The sequence below is a fragment of the Athene noctua genome, chromosome 9 (genome assembly GCF_965140245.1).
Source record: "Athene noctua chromosome 9, bAthNoc1.hap1.1, whole genome shotgun sequence".
Classification (NCBI taxonomy): domain Eukaryota; kingdom Metazoa; phylum Chordata; class Aves; order Strigiformes; family Strigidae; genus Athene; species Athene noctua.
Genome location: NC_134045.1, coordinates 6,873,147 through 6,894,541, shown reverse-complemented (window position 1 = coordinate 6,894,541; position 21,395 = coordinate 6,873,147). Strand labels below are relative to the sequence as shown.

General features: G+C 45.8%; 1 protein-coding gene across 7 annotated transcripts in view; it reads left to right on the top strand.

Moving 5' to 3' along the window:
• The window catches only part of GNAO1 (G protein subunit alpha o1), a 147,178-nt gene that overhangs the window by 33,740 nt on the left and 92,043 nt on the right, over positions 1-21,395 (top strand). For 4 of the 7 annotated variants that reach the window (XM_074913053.1, XM_074913058.1, XM_074913057.1 and 1 more), the window contains exon 3: positions 16,847-16,988. In XM_074913053.1, coding sequence (XP_074769154.1) covers positions 16,847-16,988 — 142 coding nt within the window. Of the gene's footprint in view, positions 1-16,846; positions 16,989-18,280; positions 18,297-21,395 lie in introns of all 7 variants that reach the window. The other 3 variants (XM_074913055.1, XM_074913056.1, XM_074913060.1) reach the window with 2 other exon arrangements.

Here is a 21,395-nt window from a genome sequence, read left to right as displayed (position 1 = left end):
GCCACAAAAATCTACATTTTCCTGTCTCAAAGGACACTTATCCTGTTGGTAGTGAATGCGTGAGGACAGGACTTGTTGCCCAGACCATTAAAAAAAGGAAGTTACATAGAAGGATGGTAGGGCCAATTTCTCTGCTAAAACTTGACCCTCATCCATGCTGCAGACCTCCAGCCAAATTCTCTGCTGAAGGACTGTCAGGTTCAGCAAACATATGGAACCAGGTGGGAGTGAGCATGAAACCTCAGAAGCCAAACGGTGGAGATTCGCCCAGACAGAGACTTTTGCCACCATGTTTCTTCAGTGGATTTTTACTCACGGCAGGTTTTTTCATTTCTTGACCACTCTCTGGTTTTCACTCCCATTTTCTATATATTCCCCATTTGTTCCCTCCTCCCGTTGTTTTCCTGAGTATTTTCTAAGCCTGCTGCAAATCCAGCAGCCCTCAGTTCTTGTTGAACTTCTGAACCCACCCTGTTCAAGCGGGTGCTAAATCAGGCAGGCCAAGTTAAGCCAGCTCTAATTCTGATGATAGCAATTGTGCTTTTGAAAAATAATTGACAAACATTCTGCATTTAGACAAAGCTTGTCTAAGGGAGAGAGAATGCTTATATTCTGCAACTCTGGTCTGCAGAGCGCCAGTGTTCAAGTAGGACATTTTAATAACATCCTTCATGGACAAGTGTTTTGCTTGGAACCCTTTTTTCCTCCCTCCACTCAGTCAATTGTCAGTGAAGGGACTCGCAGGGAACAAAATGGAATTAAATCTATTCAAAAAATTAGAACAGTCTGCATTTCTTTCTTTCTGTGCTGGATTCATTACTAGCAGGGCTATAATCTGCATTTTTTTGCCTGAAGCACACTCCCACTCTTACCTCTTCACAGCAATGCTGCTATTCTCACAGATAAACAGGTCCTCCCTGAATGGATTATAGCTTTCAGCCAAAGGCAGGCTGATGACAAGGGAAAAACAAACAAATGCATTCCCAGGGCCTTATCCAGCTCTTCGGGAAGAAAATAGGAACCCTCGTGGATTTCAGTAGAGTTTCTATCCAGCCCGTAACAGTCCCCTCGCTGACGGCTAATTGCACAGGACCCAGGAAATTTGGGTGCTAAGGACTCGGCATCGAGCACATTGTGTCTTTCCATCATCCAGCAGGTAGCTCAGGGGGCCCGAGCCCACGGTTCCCCGCCCCCAGCCGCACTACCAACCAGCTTCGTTTGAGCTCAGACACGTTTGCTTTCCATGTGCCGTGTTCCTTCTGCTGCCACAGGTTTGCAAGGTTTTATGAAACCGTGAGTTCCTGGGTGGGCAAACACATGGAAGGAAGGATCCAAACTGCCAAAGGTAGTGACTGAAAGGGAGTCGGGTAGCCATGGGCAGCACTGAATGAGCCAAGACGGACAATATTCACACTCCGAGAAAAGGGGAGTGGGTAAAATAATGAAATATGGAGCAATTGAAAGAAAAGTAAGCCAGGAAAACCTGTGTTGAGATAGGAAGGTACTAGGGAGGGGACAAGAGAGATCTGAATTGAATGATCAGGAAATCTTGTTGGTTTTGAGGGGGAAATACTCTGTGAGTTGAAGTTGTGCTCCCCAGCCCAACAGCTAGTTTCTTTTTATTTCTCCCACTCAGTTCTTGCTTGCTTCTACAGCTGGGGACCAGTGCTTTCAGTGGTAATAGGTTCGCTACTGCTTTGAATTACGAGGACTTTCATCAGCCCACTGTTCCTGTAATTTACCGTGGTTTAGAGTGATAATGAGGATTTGGGTATGTAAAGAAACCCTAAAGTACACATGGAAATCAACACAAGGGAGTGCAACTCTGAGCCCTGGGCATTAGTGACTATGAATGGGTGAGTGAGTGCTTAGCACAGGAAACCAAAACAGGGGAGACAAAAGCCACGCATAATCTTCCTGGGCTGGCAAATGCTGTTTATCTTATTTGTTTAAATGACTGGAGAACAGAAAGCTTTTCTTTCCTTTTGTTGCTCTGTGACTGTGTTAGAGTTTAGCCTTAGCTGTGCACAGTTGCTTGCATGACTTTGGCAAGGAAACCATCCTGGACTGGCCCAGTATGAGACTGGGAGGTGGTCTGGAGAGTCCAGGAACCATGGGCATGAGTCCATTACCCCACCACAGAAACCAAAAGAATCGAAGGACTCTTTTTGCTCTTATTATGTATGAAGAACCACAAATAAAAAACAAGGGGAGGGGAAGTACTTTAAGATTAATGTTCTTTTGGGGTAGAAAGTGTGAAATGCTTCCTTGCCAGGGATAGTTTCTAGCAACAACCATGAACTGTGGTCATAAATAATCCTGTCAGTGGGTATGTGCCTGCTTTTGTGGACAGCAGCATAACTGCATGTGCAAGTGGAGTGGAAGCATGTTGGTTTGCTACCAGATTCCGTAGCAGTGCAAATCCTTTGTAGCATTATTGGCACTCAATTAGTGCTCCCATCTATAATTTCAGAAGCCTCATTCTAAGGGCAGCGGGTGGAGGAGAATGCATCAGGCTTGTTATTTCTGCTGGCAACACTGGTACTAAAAATAACTATGTGAATGACATTATGGAAGCTGTATTTGAGTTTGTCAATAGATAAATTTTGACTGGACAGGAGGAAATATTTCTAATGATGAAATGTGTTATACTGTGGATTATTATTCCTGGATAAGAGGTGAAAGCCTTATTGCCTGGGAGCTTTTAAAAGGAGAATTTAGGAATGAAGAAGAGGGAACAGTCTTGCATCATGACCTGATATTCTGAGTGTTTGGGGATCCCTGAGAGGTTTCATTGAAGAACGACCATAAAAATCTCACTTCTGTTAGCCAGATGAAGCAGACCCAGCTGTGGGTCTGCTTCCCAGGGTTGGCGGTGGCAGACTGGAGTTCTAGGGCCCAGGTCCCCCCTTTTCACAGGGCCAAATTTCTCTCAGGTGTGCATGAGCTGCCTGCTGGCACACATTTTGTCAGGAACTGTGGCAACCACAACACCCCCAGGCCAACAGCTCTGTTGGGCTGCTGTGGTTTCTGAGGAGCTACTGCAGAGACTGACCAGGTAACTTGTCCTGCCTGGGAGAGATGCTCCTGTCTGGCCTGGAGGTGTCTGGACACTTATGTCTGCCATCCGCCCCCTGAAAGGAACGGCACCTCCATGCTGAGGTCCCATGTGGCTCAGGCTCCAGGGTGTGAGGTGTGGGATGGGGACCCCTTGGGATGTCACAGACTGCACCTTCGAGACTTCCCTCGCCCAGTGGTTTGGTCTCTGAAGGGCATGTTGAGTGATTTCAGCATGTGCCACCTTGTAGAAGTCCCCAGGAGGCCAGGACACTGAGGGAAGAGAGCAGCTGTGCTCCAGCCATACCCAGTCCTTGGAGATTCTTGCAGAACATTTTTCCCAGGGGACCCCTGCTCAGTTCATCATTCTCATTCCCATTTTCCCCATTCCCTTGCCCCTTTCTCACTCAGGCTCTTGTTTTGGCATTAGTTGGGATAAATGTGATTTCCAGCTCTCCACTCAAGTTCCCAAGCAGAGGTGGATGTGACAGTCTTGCCCGAGTGGGGATGGACTCCTCCACCCATCCTGCCTTCCCCAGCCCTGCCTGCACCCTGCCAGGGCAGCCGAGCAGCATTTAGCGTGAGTTATTCCATTTAACTTTATCAATCGATTGGTTAATGAGCCACTTGTTTGCCTTAGGTTACTCAGCACTATTGCCTCTGCTTATAGATTAGGTGCTGCTTTTTATCACACTTTTCCCCATATCCCGTAGGTTGTAAACCTATTATATAGACATTAGTAAGGTACGATCATCACTGTTTAAAGGGGATGCTGGCAGTGCTATTAAATGCCAAATCAGCACTCCCTTAACAATTTTCTCAAGTCCAGATAATTTTTTATTTGTTTTCTTGCCTTCCCACCAACATGCCCCAAAGGGCAGAGGTGTTCCCAGCAGCTCACCTCCCCAGGCCTCACGGTAGCAAAGCTAGAGGCTGTTCTTGTTCATGGGACTGCAGGTGGAGGGAGGGAAGCTGGGCCAGAGAGGAAAGGTAAGGTCTGCACTGTTTGGAAAACTCAAAAGCTTTGAGAAACTAATGACATGTCCAAACTTTCCTAGATACTTTCTGGAAAAACTGAATCCTACCCCATCAAAACAGTGCATCATCCAGACACCAGCAGTGCACCCACCACGTGGGTGGGAAGAGAGTCAAAGTAGTCTATGCTAATTAAACATCAGCCTCTATGAATCCAATCAAACCTCTGCAGAAGGCAGGAATGTTTTACATCAGGGACAGTTAAATAATACTGGAGATAAGCTTAAACTCTTGATGATCAGATGTGGAGTAAATTTATTACAACACGGATTTACCAAATCTTGCTGGATGCTTTAAAATACGATTCAGACAGTCGCTTTGAACTGTGATATGTCTTCTTCTCAGATACTCTTGGGAAAGACTTATAGACATTTGCAAATTAAATCAATAACGAATTTCTCAATTGAAGATGAAGACATGGGGGGTGACAAAGACTGATGAAAGTAGTAGGAGGAACATACTCATTTTCTGAGATGTTTGTCACAGCGGTCGCTTCCCAGCATAATGGGCAAACACATTTACACATCCATTTAAACGCAGTCTGCTCTCAGTTATTCTGTCTACCTAGAAAGCGGGTGGTGGCTTGCAGAACCAGAACTAGTCCATACACCAGTGGCGGCTGCTTGCACCACGGCGCCTGCTGCTTCTGCGAGGGTCTGGTGGCCCCTAGGCAGTGCAGTAGCAAAAGAGGGTGGGGAAGAGGTGCCAGGCGTGCTCTCTGATGGCTGTCCCAAGAGGCTCGCTTCCCAGCAGTCTCTGCATTGTTTCTTGGTAGTGCAGCGCTCCTGGGGCTCCCATTAACAGAATATGGGCCTGGCAAGGAGAACTTAAGTGCCAGCCTGGCCCTAAGCCAGGCTTTCAGATGCAAGAGAGCGTCTGGCCAGGGTACCCCAGACACTCGATTCTTGATCACTCCCTTCTCCGCTGGCAGGAGCTGCCATGCCAAAAGCTGACACACAAAGCTCTAGGAAAGTGTGGGGACCTGTCCCTCACCCAGTGAGCATGGGAGAGGCTGCCTGTGGCCCTCGATGTGCCTGGGGGACATGGGCACCCTGAGGATCCCGTCAGGCTGGCTGTCTCTCCCAGGGACGCAGGGGAGATCCTCTGCTTTCTGCCAGTGGCCAGTCCTTGGTCCGCTGATTTTATAGGAACCCTCTCAGTTACAGTCACATCTTTCTCTCCTGCTGCCACTGAGAGGTCACGGGAAAGTTCTTGGATCCAGTTACAAAGCCCCGTCTCATTCAAGGACAAATAATTATTTGTGATCTTCTGGCAGTGGGTGCATTCATTGGGGTATATGTTTGTATTCTTCCACTACTCAGTGCAGGCATGGGAATACTTGTCAGCACACTGCCTACCAGTTCCACCCAGTGCCCCAGCAGCCTCACAGGGAGGCACTGACTGGCTGTCCTGGCTCAGAGAGATGAAGACGCAGAGAGACACACAGTGGGACCTCAGAGCAAAGGCTGTGATGTCCTCTGTGCCAGGAAATGCCACAAGACACTGAGGATGCCTGAGGTTGTCAAATCCTTTTTCAAACAGTATTGTGTTGGAATAGTTTGGCTGAAAAGCCTGGGGAAACACTGATCAAAAATTGTTCCTCCGTCCTTCTCAGGGCAGTTTTATGTGGGAGACTTGGAGCTGAGGCAGGGCCTTCCCCCATTGCCATGGATAAGGTACCTCTCTCTGGATGCATGTGCCAAGTTAGACCAGTCATAGTCTTGTCCCCCACTGGCATTTTCTAGACATGAGCTGCATTTGAGAATGCCTGAAGGGTTAACATTATTTGACTGAATTCTGGTGACAGGTGTCATTTTTCTTCTCTTCAGATAGATAACCTGTTCTCTGAGTACAAGTGTAGAAGTTATGATTTAAATATACCCAAATGCGTGTAATTAATCACAAGTGCAACATACCTCCTTCCTGCTGCGAAACCTTATTAACAGTGTGGGCGGAATCCTAAAATACTGTATCTGCCACGTTTCAGCTCAAACTCTTCAGCTTGGAAAGCTTCAATGCAGCAAGCAGACCTGAGCAGCCAGGCTGCAAGAGTTCAGCCCTGTCACCTGGTGTTACTGAGAACAGGGGCACAAAGCAGGCACAGGGGCACAAAGCAGGCTCTGACCACCTTGTTTGGAGGGGTGTCTACCTCTGCTCCGCCTGAGCCGCGTCTCAGCGGTAGGCAGAGGCTTCCGTAAGGCTCCAGTAAATACAGGCAGCAGAAACTCGGCAGCCCCACTGCAAGAAATAGCATGGGTAGGCAGGCAGGGTTTGGTTTTATGCTGCCTGCAGCAGCAGGAGCAACAGAGGCCAAACTGCTGTTCCTCTGCCCAGGACTTTTATCACATCTACACCAGACCTCCCCATTTGATTGCAAAATTTTCCATCAGTGGAGGATCCGTTGCAGTCCGGGGATTTTTTCCCAGCTGCCTTGGACTGTGATGTGTGGGGTGTGGTGTTTGATTATGTCCTCTTAATGGAAAGGCAGCACATTGCAGAACTGGGAACACCATGACTCAAAAGATCTCTGAGCTGAGCTTATGGAGCCTAATGTCAGCTTGGCAGCACACCCAGGGGCTTGTGGCAAGTACAGTGCTCAGAGATGGAGCCCCTGAGCTGTAATGCCAGGGAGGATGGACAGGATACGAGGAATGGAATAATAGCTCTTTCCAGAATTGATCCCTTCTCAGCTTAACGTGTTAAAACATCAAAATTACTGAAAAAAAGCCATCTGCTACCAGAGCTAATCAAACACATCAATTAGTACTTCAGAAAAACAGTTGCCACTAGATTTGATATCCCAAAAAAGCAAAGCTGCTTTAAAGCATCTTTTTATTTCAGCTGAGTGTTTTCATGACAGCACACGATTCCCAATAAGCACTAGTACAGCTAGGACACACAGAAAAATATGTCAGCTGTGCAAAGATCAGCTCTAGACACAGGGGAGGTAACTCTGAATCCCAGCTGATTTCAGTAGAAGGGAGGGCTTTGGAAGCCAGGTTTGTCACATGAGGGCTAGGAACTGGGTACATCCTACCAAAGCCTTGCTTTGGTACACTGAGAGAGTCATGCACTGACCCCTAATATTTGGGTAAAATACACAAGGTTGCTTTATTCTTATTGTGGAATTTGGTGGTGCTACTTGATTGTGAGGATAAAATGCGCAGGACGATGACGAGACTGTACTGTGTACATCCCTTCTTTCCTGTATTGTCCACAGAATATTTGGTTATGGAGAGCAACATCTGAAAAGGTTTTGAAAGGCAAAGTCACCTTCCAGCTATCAAAACACTTCAGATGAGGCAGATGGGAAACCAAAAATATTATTTAGGTTTGGGCAGTAAAACTGACATTGAACCCATTTGCCTCATTTTTCAGGCTTTGATGATAGTTAATGACAGCTTACAGAAGTTGTAAGTGATATAAAAAAGCCATAAAAAGCTGCTTTGTGTCCTTGCTCGGTGGATGAATTTAACAAAACCATTACGGGGCTTTAAAACACTGTTTTGACTTTCTAGAACCAGCTGTGGGATGATCCAGCTGCAGTTGGATCCCCCTTGCATCTAAGAGAACATTTAAGAGGATTAATCCCAATAATTTTAATTCAACAAAATGACCTTATGTAACATTACCAAGGAATTAATGAGAATTCTCTCATGTGGGTCATCACCAGCCTGGTGGATTTTTTTCCCTGGGGGATCTCATTGGTCTCAGGCAGAGCGTGGACAAAGTAGATTGACTATGTAGCACATTGCATGGGATCAGAAGATAAGTCACTTGGAGCAGGAACCCTTTCTCCTTCACTGAATTATTATTTGGGAACGCACAAAAAAGAATGCAGCTGTCAGCCTCCACTGGTGCTATTTGAAACCCTTTTGGCTCCAAGGCTTTTTCCACAGAAAAATGCAATCTCATCTAATGCAAATGCTGCTGCAGGAATCTGTGTAGTCCAGCTGTCTTTTTTTAATCGAAAAAAATCCTGATCTAATTGGTTTTGACTGTGTTTCTTTGCTGTTCTTACTGAGTCGAGCAGGATGCATATTAGAGCTAATTAGGTGCATGTAGGGTATTCAATATTTGATCTGAATATTAAAGGCCCCGGGAGAGGGCACATTATCAAAGTTACACAACTGCAAATTTTAATAAAACCAAACTATGCCAGTGGCCTGACATTGCATAAAACCCAAGGCTGCACCACTCCCTGCTTGGTGTGGAATGGGGGGGGGGGTCTGGGGCAGCCTCCGCCTGTGTCCCTTCTTGCACCTTTTGCTTCCCATCTGGGCAGATTTGGCTTTTGGGAGCATAAAAAACCGATTTAAGGCGACAAGAAAGAGGCTCTATCATATTGCTTCTGTATCAGCAAGTGTGATGGATTTTTTTTTTCCCCTGACTGCACCCCTATACCACCATCCCCCATCTCTGTGCTTTAGGGGAAGGGTCAGAGGTTTGGTTTTGGTTCTGAGCCAGCACTCAAGACCAGGTCTGTGTGTATCAGTGACCCCCTACCAGCATGCAGCCTGACCTTTGCAGGAACCAGTGGCTCCCAATAAACAAGGAGCTCATTTATACTGTCATCATCACTGGGGAGCAGGGTGGTGTGTCCAGGTACCAGGGCTCCTCTGGACACCAGTGGCCAGTGGTCTCTGCAGGAAAAAAAAATAGCCCTAGGGTGACTTGGGTGGGTAAAACCACTAGTATGGTTGATTCTGTGCACAATTACGCTTGAACGGGATACTTAATTTTCCTGACTTTGTGGTGATAAACTTCAAAGGGTGACTATGTCCCTGTTGAGTTTGGGGGCAGTACTAGCACAGTAGCTGGATGTGCTGTGCCTGCTCAGCCTTGTCTTCCTCTGAAATATCAGTACTGGTGTCTTTCATTTATCAACAGTAATTCATTACTTTCAGGATGCAGTAGAGTGTTTATGCTCTTAAATTTGTTTTATATACACACTTAAAACCAGAGTATTTCACTCCACTGCTTCCTGCTAGAAAATGTAAATGCTGAAACAGTCCTCAGAGAGCAAAGATGGGAAGGGTCGTTGGTGCATCCCAAACGCAGGGTAGAAAAACCAACACAGCACCCCAGTCCGATGAAGGACATGGCAAGCAACTGAGAATACAGTCCAGGAAATCATTGCTCCTCTCAACTACAGCATGCAGCTGGAGTGGGGATCACTACTCAAGACAGCCCAAAGCCAAAATTAGGCATTTATGTAGAACTCAATTAAAAAATAATAATAATTAGAAAAAGATGAAATGCTGCTTCCAAAAAGCCACAGGACTGCAGGAACACAGCACCACGTTGGGAGTTCTCTGTAGTGCACATGTTTCTGTTTTTTCCTGTATTAAAATGGAAATCAAGAGTATTCAGAATATATTTTATATATCTGACAACAAGTTGAAGTCGAAGGTTTGGGGGAAGATGCAGTATCTGGTCCCTACATATCTAGAAGCTGATCGTCATTAGCTCAATAGCTGCTCATCTACAGGCAAAAATAAAATGGTAGCAATATCCATTCTGAACAGACACGAGAGATTCTTACAACACCATTTTCTAGCTTTTTGGCCAGCAGTTAAGGAGCAGAAGCACATGCCTAGTTTTAATTAGACCTCACGAAGGCATCAGAATTACTTACAGACATTGATATCGGGCACGAATTCAGATGCCTTGGAGCAAGAATGCTTCGGCCCTGTACAGGTCCATGAGACTTTAACAATTGATTTGAATAAACTTGACCATTTCCAGGGCCATAGATTTTGGCACAATTTCAGTCACCTGATGGATTTGCTTATTTTTTAACATGAACCAGCTGGTTAGTTAGAATAATGCCTTTGCATGCAAGAAATACTTTGGTGGTAAGAATTCAGTTTTGAGTGAGCCAGAGGTATTTCCTTCAGAAGGGAGATTTCCTCCAGCTGGGCGTCTATCACTGGGCTCCATCAGCATTTCTTGGACTGGTGTTAAAAATCCAGGTTGAAAAAATTGTGCTTTTTAAAATGAGTTCCACTTGCAGTTTTGAGATGACCCTGACTAAGGAAGCTGTTTATCTTTTCATAAAAACAGGCATGTAGGCAAACAGTCATCTTAATCTCCATCTCGGAGAATTTCTTGCAGGAATAGAATGTACAACGTGTCATTCAAGCACAGCTAGAGGGAAAGGAGAATGAGAGTTTTGAGAAATTTGCACCCAGTCATGGAGGTCTGAACTGTGCCTTTGCAGTCTTTGAAACACAAGGTCATGGACATCTGTGTTTATTTAGTTTAACATAATCCAGGAGTTTTTAATCGCATTTCAGGCTATTAAATGAGTGAGAAGAAAATCACTGGAATTTAGCTCCATAACTCCCCTGTAAACAAACTTTTTAACCTCATATCAAGATAAAAATAAAAGTAGCTGATTACCTCTAGCAGAAAATTTTTCCATCAAAATTTGATCAAGCCCTTCCTTCCCTCCAGATTTTTGCATGATTATTTTTCTCCATTTGCAAACAAAGCTTACAGAGTTTTCTTCAAAATTAAACTTTTTTTATTTTGACTCAAGTTCTGCACAGCCACACCAGAATAACCTGCTTGGTTCTGGTATGAAATAGAAAATATTATTTTTGAAAGAAAAAGAGGGGAGGAAGGGAGGAAAAAAATCAGAAAAGTTTGCTGAGCAAAAATAAATTTGTGTGTATGTTCATTCCAAAATTCTTCTAAAATCCACCTTGGATCAGTCTGTACCCTAAACACTTACATGTGAATGGGGCTGTCAACAGCCCGAGCAAAAATGCATCAGTGGGCAAAGGCTCAGTTGTCCCTTTCACACCACCTCCCTTCTGCCATGGCCCAAGTGATCCCCAGCAGCTGCAAGCAGCACTTTACGCCCTGTAGCACACTGCGCTCTTTGCTTTGCTTTGGTTGGGAGGTTCTCCCTGCCCACACTGCCCGTGTGGACTCCAGGAGCTGCCCACCCAGGGCACCGGGGAGGCGTGGGCTGGCGGGGTGCTGCAGAGGAGCACACAACCACCCAGGCTGAAACGGCGCTGCGGGCACTGCACAGGGACCACTGCCAGCCAAACCCAGGGCAGCGTCCTAGACCATGCGAGGTGAAGCTCATCACTGGGGCACAAGGCTCTGTACAGAAGCTGTGCAGTGACCTTTAAGTACCTTAATTTGCCCAGGTGAAGGTGAGGGGTGAGGACTGCTCTTATAGGAACTGGAGGTATTTGCTTGTGGTATGCTTCGAGTGTAATAATCTCCCGGTGACTTCTTGCCTAGTTTTATTCAAGCAAATCACTGTAATTTTAGGGATGTGCTTTGATATGGGAAAACTTCATTCAGCTGGAAACATTTTGCTGATTGAAAGTAAATCACCTTAGGTAAAACAGAAACAGTATGGGATTTATTTTCTCTGGTAGGCAGTTGGAAGTCTGCGTATGTCTTTTACAGTGATACAGACAGTTTGAAGCCACACAAAGTTCCCTGAATTTAGCAGGAAACATTTCAGAGGCATCGGCTTGAGGTTTTGGAGCGATGACAAAGTACAGGAGCTGTGGCAGGCTGTGGCAGTCAGGAAAGGAGAACCTGCATGCAGAGCTGTGAAAGGGATGGAGGATACCGAGTGCTGGAAAGAAGAGGGAGAGAAGGGGTGTCCACAGCAGGCTGCACTGCTGAGCACTGCTATCTCTCTCCCTCTGGCACGAGAAGGGCAAGTTTTGTAAGATTAAATGTCTTCAGACCAGCCTTGTTTAAGAAACTGTTACTACATACCTACAGGCTCTGCTGGTGCCATCTCAGAAATACAAACACTTCTCCTTGAGAGCTCTTGGAGGGCAGGTGAGGTACCAAAAGACAGGAAAAAAATGTAAACATGGTGTCTATCTCTATATATAGAGGGAGAAAAGAGGAGTAAGAATTATAGACCAGTCAACTTCTAGAAGCTTTCAAGAGAATTGAACTATCAATCAAACAGTTTGCTAACACCTAGGAGATAAAAAGGGACATGAGTGACATCCAGCATGGATTGTACAAAAATGAGGCATATTTAACTAATCTCATTTGATTTCTCAGCAGAAGTAGGAGAGGAATAGTTGATGCCATATCTAGAGTTTGGGAAGGGTTTGACATGGTCCCACTTGACTTTCATAAAGTGACCTGGAAAAACGTTCTAGATAAAACTTCTTCTTACACACTAATGGGTGAGTAGCACAACTCATTCCCCAAGAATACAGTTATCCGTGGCTCATGGTCAGAGCAGATGACTCTTGTCAGCCAGGATTCTGCAGGGATCTGCGTTGATTTCCTTCAAAATTTTCAATGAAAAATGGATGAAAATACATAATTACACCTGGCAGTGACATGGATCTGGGAGGGCTACTTCAGCACATTGGAAGATAAGCTTTACAGCTTTAAATGATGTTGGCCAGTTAGAGAAGTGAGGACTGGGTCTAGTCTGGGGCACTGAGCCTCAAGGAGGAACACCCAGTTGGAGAAAGTGTAGGGAAGAGTGATTGCATTTACTAAACCTGGCTTAGGTTGGAAGGGCGGGATGGAAAGCGCCAGAATAGCTTGTCTGGGACTGCAGTGGAGAGGGGGGGAAACTGTAGCCTCTACTCCAGGAGGTTTTCAAGACAGATTGACAAGTATTCCCCCCAGGAGTCACCTAGGCACACTGGCTTCTTGCTTGGATCAGCCCCAGGCTGAGCCCCAGCCCTACCGCGCTGAAGCTGTCGTGTCCTTTGTTCAAAGCTGCCGTTTCACAACGGCTGGGGCAGTGCGTGTCAGCAGGGACATACGGCAAAATTATCTTTGGCTTTGCCTTTTTAATACGTTCGTTTTGTAGTGAAAGGATGAAGGCATGTAAGTGCTTTGTTGAACAGAAGCCAAAGCAAGCTGCTATGCAGAATGCACCCCCTGTTTCCAAGTATTTCATTTATTTTGTAATTAAGCAATAATCGCTGAGGCATTGGGCACTTCTTCAGGATTAATGACTTGCTGGGGAATGACAGAAGATCTGATCTGCAGTGGAACCATTTTCCCCAGCAAATACCTGTCTGTTAATGCCATTCTAAAGTGAGCATGACAACATAACATGCAAACATAAGGGTTTTGCTGTTAGCAGCTGAGGGATAGGGAGCAGGCATTAATAGGTATGTCAGACAATCAGGTTGCTTCGGTTGTCTCTCACCATTCCATTCAGAGCACAGTGTTTCATTAGTTACTTCGTGAATGAAATGGCTTTTTAATTGTTCAGAATCACTTTTAAAAATTACAGCATTGTCTCCCCTCTCCACAGCCCCAGGGGATCCCCTTAAATCCCTTTTCTTCCTCTGCCCTGGAGAGAACCGGCTATAGTGTGGCAACGAGGAACCTGCCTGCAGCAGTCTCCTTTGTGTTTCAGACACAGGAAAAACACAAGCTGTTTAGAAAACAGATGATTCACATTTTTAGTGCTGAAACCCCTCCGTTCCCATTAATTTGCAGGTTGCTTAAGGAGTAGCCCACCCTGCCAGAACCTTTAAAGGCTTCCCAGTCTTGACTCGCTGCTCACTTCTATTAGTCCCTACACAGTGTGCATTTTTAATCGCCACGGCTCACTTCAATATCCAAACCCCACTGCTTGTGGCCTGCAGCACGCAAGCCAGCTCAATTCATCCCCCATAACATTGTACCTCCCAAGAGTGTTGTCAGAGCTTTAGATGTCCGCTAGGCAGTAAAGCACAGGAGCAGGCCAGAAGAAAGGGGTATCCCAAATGGGTGAGCGGCAGCATGGGCAAAGCTGCCACGGGAGTTCAACCACCACGTTACTAAGGCAAGAGGAAAAACATTTGCTAAAAGCATATAGGACAATAAACCAGTTCATGGTGTCCTAGCAGACTTTGGAATGGCACTAGTCAGCAGGGATTTGCACGCTCAAATATTAGGTAATGTGCTAACTGCATCATTGATTAATCCGTAGGTACTTCCTACAGCAGAACTTCAATATTGTCATCCACAGTGCTGCTTTCAGTCACTGGGGCTGCTTTCCCAGAGAGATTTCACAGAAGAACATTCAGGGTGTTTTTTCTCCACACTCTTTTCTGCCCCCTTTAAAAGTAGTGCTTTTACATCTGTGCTTTGAACGATGTCAGCATGTTGCCCAGTCAGCAGTATGCTCACTGAGGGATCCCAGAGCCACTCTCCATCACTTAATTCTGCCCCTTCAGCACAAGGAGCCGTTACTTGATAGGAAGCTTACTGGCTTGAAACACTTGAGTATTTAGAAGTGAAAACGTCAGGCAACAACTTCATGGCACAAGACCAGAGACGGTTTAAACTCTGAAGAAGACCAAAACTCACTCTTTCCCTGTACAGCTGTTCAGCCCTCATTTTGCCATATCAAGTCCCTAGTTGATGGCTGTTAGTAAAAGGCAGAAACAAAGCTAACCTAAGGTATGTGCACCACTCCGATCTCCACCTGCATGGTCAATGGCTGAACCAAACAAATTTCAGATGCATTCTTTTGTGACATTTACACTGCCCCTCGTGACCATCCCCTTCTTGCTCCTTTCTTATATCCCTCTTAGGTTTCCTTCTCTTAGTTGCCCCAGAACCAAGATTTAATCCTCCCTGCCCCAAAATCCAACCCCAAGACAGCCAAACAGAAAGAACGAATTCTGTCTGGTGATGCTTTTGCTAACCACCTGCCTGCCTCCCACGGGACCCCTGCTCTGCTGAGCTTCTTGCTGTCACGCTCATAGCTGGGAGGAACCGCTGCTGTACAGTCTTTCCTGAATTCAGACAGGATTGACGCAGATCCTTGTGCTTTGTGCCAGCCATAACTCTTCAGGTTTGACTGCAACTTTTGACAAAGAACACATTCCCCAGAAGTTCACCAACTTGTCTGAGTAACAGTAAATGATCCATGAGATCCAGTGCCTACACACGGCTTTGCTGGCCCTCCTCCTTCCCCGTTACTCAAATGCTGCTACTCCAAACCTCAGCGCAAGCACTGGATTCACACAAAGTAAAAGCTACAGAGTACAAGGTCTGCTATTGCCCATAACTTCTCATCAAAATCTAAACTAGCTATAGAAAAAAATTTTGCTAAAAATTGGCAAGTCTGGATTTACTAAATTAGAAAGGTTTTCATCCACCCCTGCTCATCTCAGCCTAGGTAAGACAAACCAGCAGCCCATCATGCTGTTTCCAGAACACCAGCACCATTCCCTCTTCCTGGAGCCAGGGTACTCAAGCAGGGGACTCTGTCCAGTTCCTTGGATCAGTAGCTTAAAAATTTCCCAGACACCATTTCATATGAACTACTCTCTGTCTTAGGCTGCCCTTTGCTTGTAGTCATACTTTTCCAGGACTCAGAGGGTGTTGGAGCAGCTCCTCCCAGGAGCTCAGTGTTCAGTGATGGGTGAACGAAGGTTGTGGTGGGGACAGCAGAGAGTCAGCCACTTGTGTTAGAAAGCCTTTCTGTGAGCTTCACATCAGGGGAAGTAGATCTGTGTCTTTGACAGCATGTTTCTATCAGCCTTGTTCTTCATGTAGTCATCTGTTAATAACACGGGGCTGGCAGCCGGCCCTGTTCTCCAGCGCCATCCCAGCACTGTATCTATTGCAATCTCACTGATCCCCGCTGGCGCTCCCTCTCCCCAGGGGATGCCAGCACTGGTCGAGGCCTTGGTTTGTGTGTATCTGATTTAGCCAAAAGGAAACAAAAATCGTGTTACAGACAGGATGCTAGGTTTTTATCAGTGGCCAGATCTGCTACTGAAGGACTCTGTTGTCCAGTGAGATCTGAGGATGAGCAAGCAAGGACTTCATTTCAGCTAAGCAGATCATCCTCTCTGCCGGTATTTAAGAGACAGGATCATAATTTATGTCTTCACTGGGGAGAATTATTGTCAAACACAATTAGCTCTGCAAATCCTAGCTGTTTGTAGACACACCACCTGGGCTTGGTTCTTGAGTTACTTAGAGATGAAGAAATTATAGAAGTCAGTCTTCTGACCTGAGCAAGGGACTGCAAGAACTCGCTCCATCGTATAGTTCCTTTTGTGGAGTTTATTAGAGACCAACGCACAGAGCATCCAGTGCACAGAGCTGATAGGACTGAGGGTCTCATTCCCACGTTGATTCAGGAAGGGATAATATCACATGCCTTGAGGCGGCAAAACTCCCAGTACTGCTTTTATCGGAGAGGGAAGCAGGATAGAGGTGTGAAGGGTTGTAAATAATTTAAGTGCTACACAACTAAGTCACTTCCCCTATCCTGTGTCCCAATATGTACTGGGGTATTTTGATTCTGGTTCCTTTTGTAAGGTGCCTCAGGACCTACTGTGAAAAGGACTAGACAAGAACTAGGGTTTTCTGTTACTTGTTTCAGTGGTTAAGATCTGACCTGATGGTCATTGTAAACATTGAACATATTTGCATAGACCTTGACAGGTAAGGTAATGTAGGACCTGGAAACCTCCCCACTGTGACTAGTAAGCATGCAAACACGAGGCTCTGTGTTTGCAGTTCACTTGGGAGGGAGGTACCATGTGTGCCGACCCTGCACAAAACCTCCTTGAGAGAGAGCAAAAGGGATGTTAATTCTAGGCACTGGGCTCAGACACACCACTGGTGAACAACCAGAAAGGTTTAAAAAGAAATGCTGACTAAATTAAGTGAATCAAGCTAGCAGATGTGCTCTTCAAAAAAGCACAGCTTTCTTTTAAATGTCTCCCCTACTGAAATGACATTCTCAAGAGATTTTTGTCCTTTGTGTTTTCTTCAGGATCATCCATGAGGATGGCTTCTCTGGAGAAGACGTGAAGCAGTACAAGCCAGTGGTCTACAGCAACACTATACAGTCACTGGCCGCTATTGTACGTGCCATGGATACCTTGGGCATTGAATACGGTGATAAGGAACGACGGGTAAGTTAAAATCACCACTGTTCGGGTACAGAGAGCGGAGCACCTGGAGACTCCAGAGCACATACAGGAGGCATTTGCACAATCTGAATACCTTGGAGGGAAAAGGGGTGAAGATTTACACCATTGTGTGCCTGTTGCACATGCACATCAACAAACAGAGGCTTAGGCACAATTGCATATGACACCATTTGTACACCTATGCTAGGAAGTGTAGCCCTGGGGACCTCTGTGTCACAACAGCCACAGTCTCTCATGCCCTGGCACTAGCCAGGCCAGTACAAAAAATATCCTGTTATCTAGGGACAGCTTAGGCAGAGGTACTGACAGACTTGGGGAAACAGTGGGAACATGTGTCCTGTCTACTGTGCATGTGCTGCATACACAGGCTGCAAGGAGAATGTCTCAGGGGGAAGGGTTGCTGCTGTTCAAATCCCTTCCACCACCTGCTAATACAGGAAAGCTTTTAGGATTAGCTTGACTTTTGCAGGGACTTGACTGGCTTTTACTGATACATCCCCCATCCAAGTGTACCCAAACAGCAATTTCGCTTGCAAACAAGAGGATGTATTACTTCAGTGAACAGGGTCTTAGGCACCATTGTTAGCATGCGTCCTATCAGAATAAGTGTGCGATGTCTGGCAGCCTTCTCATGCCACACACCTAGGCCAGCCTGTCCTTTTACAGTTGCTACTCTTTTGTTACTTTAACCAGTTTCCTATTTTTAAACAGTGGCTCCTCTGTGAGGTGCCTCTGCCAGCCTCTGCCTTTCCTTATTGCATTTCTGGCTCAGACCAAGCCTGCACGGAGAAACTCAGAGCCCTAGAAAAGTCACAACCACCCTTTTTGCACGCTGCCATCACAGAGAAAGTAAAACTACCTAGTTTCACTGGTAATAAAATACTTTCAGATTAAAGACCTGGTAAAGGCAAAGTCTATATGCCACTGAGTTTGTCATGACTATTTTTAGGTAGCTATCAAATAACAGATGTACAACATACATACCCCAAAATCCTTATCTGAGGGTTGATAATAAAAGCATTCACTAGAAAGGATGCCAAAATCCTGCTGTGGTGTTACTGCATGAAAAGCTACCTTATTTCTCCCAGTCACAAACGGGTATTTTGATTTCTTTGCATCTAGGGATTTTTGCCACAGGAACTCTAAATCCTGGAGACATTTCCATCCCAAACATAGAGATGATACCATAATGGAGTTCTTGTGAGCTTGCCGAGAACTAATGCTGATGGCTTTCGAACTGAATACATTAATCTGTTGATTACTTGGTGACTCAGCTCTCAGCAAGGCAACGTATCTTGTCTCAGCTAAAAACCTATGCCCAGGAAAACAGAAACAAATCATTCTCTGTGTCTGATAAATAATGTGTGGCAGACAGCTGTAAAATGTAAAAATTTTTTTTTTTTTTTAATGCCTGAAGTCCTAATATGAGAAGGAAAACTCAGCACTGCTTTAGTGTCAGGCCTGGCAAAGTATGGGGTGTGATAGGGGAGAGCTGTTATCAGGACTGCCAGGATTGAGAGATGGAGTACTGGGCTGCACAAAATGTCACGTCTGTTCATATTCCTATGGAAAAGATGCCAAATGTTCCTAGGGTCATACGATAACTCAGGCTGGAAAGGAGCTCAGGAGGTGTCTAGCCCAACCTTCTGCTCAAGCAAGGTCAGCTCTGAGGTCAAATCAGGTTGCTCTGGGCTTTAGCCAGTCGGGTCTGAAATCCTCTGAGGACAGATACTGCACCCCCTCTTTGGGCAACCTGGCCCACTGCTTTGCTGTCCTCATGATAAGATTTCTCCTTATGTCTAGTGTGAACCACTCTTGTTTCAATTTATGCTTTATGGCAGTAGGGATCCCATGTTATGCCTTGCAAAGTAAAAAGCAAGTTAGATTAAGTTCTCCCCAACCTCGTTTCCCCTAAGGTATGCAGTCCTGGAGGAATTACTCCTGTCATACAATGGTGTCATGCTGACTGTGTACAGATAACCCTGCCACAAACCACTATAAACCAAACAACAGTCTGGGAGGGCTGATTCAGAGTATCTTCTCCCTTCATAGACGGGAGTAATATTCCTTCATCCAGCAGTAGACAAAGGGGAAAGAAATCAAGTCTCTCAGACTGTGGCCTTCCACTTGCTCCTTTCTCTTAGTCAACCTCCACAGAAAGTTGCTGGTATTAGTATGAAATAGTATTTATTTTAATCTTACAAAGACGTGCATGATGTCTGCTACACCGCTTTTGTTATTAATGCACAGCTGCTATAAAGAGAGGCCATTAAACAGGCGATTTGTTGAGTATTATGCTACATGGTTCATCCCTTTTCAAGAAAAGCTTTTCTATTTTAAAAGTCATTCCTCAGCCAAGGTTTCCAATGCAAATCTTTTAGTGGGGGATTTTCCCCTACTCATCACTTAAGCCCACAAGAGAAGAGAGCTCAGGAAGGGGAGCCGGGACTGTGGCTGCTCAAGCCTGATTCAGCAACAGGGAAGGAGGGAGCACGGGCCCAGGACAGGTTTTCCCCAGGGACTGCTTGGCTATTACAGCTTCCCCCACCCCAACCTCATGGGAGATGCATCTGCCCCTGTATCCCTTCCAAATGGCACCCTGACCATGTTTGGAGCAAAAAAAAAATCCTCCTCTACTTAATAAATGCAAATGAGATGATTTGTGCTTTTATTATTGAGGTAAAATAACCAAATCCTCTCTCTCTGTTCTCATTTTTCCTCTGCTTATACCTCCAGTCTTAAGTCTATTAGAAGCAAAAGACTGGAGAAGAGTCAGGACTAAACCCCTTAGCTTTTGTCAGTCAAAGTGAGACCAGTGTAGCAGCTAAAAAGACAAAATAAATCATGAAAAGCAGATGCTCCAGGTCTTGCTGACCATCTCTGCTGATAAGGACCTGTCCCCAGGTTGAGAACACAACAGTCTGCATGTAGTATTTCACTTTTCTACATGCTGCTTATTCAGGAGAGCAGGTTTTCTTGCAACTGTGCCTGGCTCACAAAAGACTGGAGGCAGCACCTAGGCTCTTGTTTCATATCCTTCAGCACAGGGAGGCAGGAGCACGCCCTGCCAGCTCATGACACGTTATCGCCACGCACAGCCTGGAAGGTCAGTCTGAAACTCCAGAAAAACTGTGCAAGTGCAAAGTCACAAATCCTTTACATGTTGCAAGAGGGCAGGCAGAAAAGGAGCAGTCAGTGAGGACACAGGAACCAGCTGTGGGTGTCTGTGGGTGCTCCTCTTCTCCAGGGCCATCACTGCCCTAGGTCTGGATCCCTGACTAGCCAAGAGCAAGGGATTGTATGAAGGAAGATGGGCAGAGGCTTGGTGTTGCCTGGCTACTCAAGACCCTCCAGCTGGCCCACAGGGCACTACTCAGTCCTTACCTTCATAATCAGATTAACAGGCAGGAAGGAGTCAGGCCATAACATGTAGCCTCTGGATTAAACAGTTCTCTAAAGCGCAAATGTATTAACAAAGCAAATTCCTCACTGTACCCAGGTGGAGGAAATGGGAAATGGAGTTTTAAAGCCAGGAATCTAGAAGTCAGTGCTAGTGTCTGGTTCTGACCAAGCAGGAAGGGCAGGGAAGTGATGGATTTTCATCTCCATTTGAAGAGCCAGGTCCAAAGTCCAGCTTCAGAAATGCTAACTGGGTGAAGTCTGAAGTCTCTTCCTTGGCAGATCAGTGCTGACCCCAGAAGCTATTTGGAAATGCAGTACCTGCAGACCCACTCAGGTGAAACGCCAGAGCTACAGGCAGTCTGGGGTGGGGGTGTCCACAGCATGATGTGGTCCCAGGCTGCAATTGAGCCTGCCCAGGCAAGCACACTGCCCCGTGCAAGCTGCTATGAAAACAGCTGTTGAGTGTGTTCATATTAGCATAAACCAGACAGAAACAGGATGAAATTGTTCAGAAATTACTCAAAAGAGAATCCCAATATCAGTCTCGTGGCTCAGATACAAGTGTCTGAGGTGGCAGGGTCACAGGTCCTGCTCTTGGGGTCTGGAGGTGGCAGGCAGTGACCTTCAAATTGAACTTTTTTCCCAGTAGGAGTCTGGAAATGTCTCTGCTTCAGCTGTGAAAGGGAAAACTAAAAAGCAGTTAAAGTGTTAAAAAATTTTGATAGGGAATTTTTTTCTTTCAGGCTTTGTATCAAAATGTGATTGTAGTGACCTTATGCTGTATAGTGTGTAACTTCTGAACTGTGAGCTGAACAAAGATGTACCTGGACTGTCTAGTAATATTAAAAAAAATCTTTTTAGTGTAATTGAACAGCCCACCCAAGGCAGCTGGCAAAGAGGGCCACGAGCACCAGCTCTAACCTGCTTCTGAACAGCAGGGTGCAGGCAGAAAGCCTGTGCCTCCAGCCCCATCCCCTCTGCATGTGC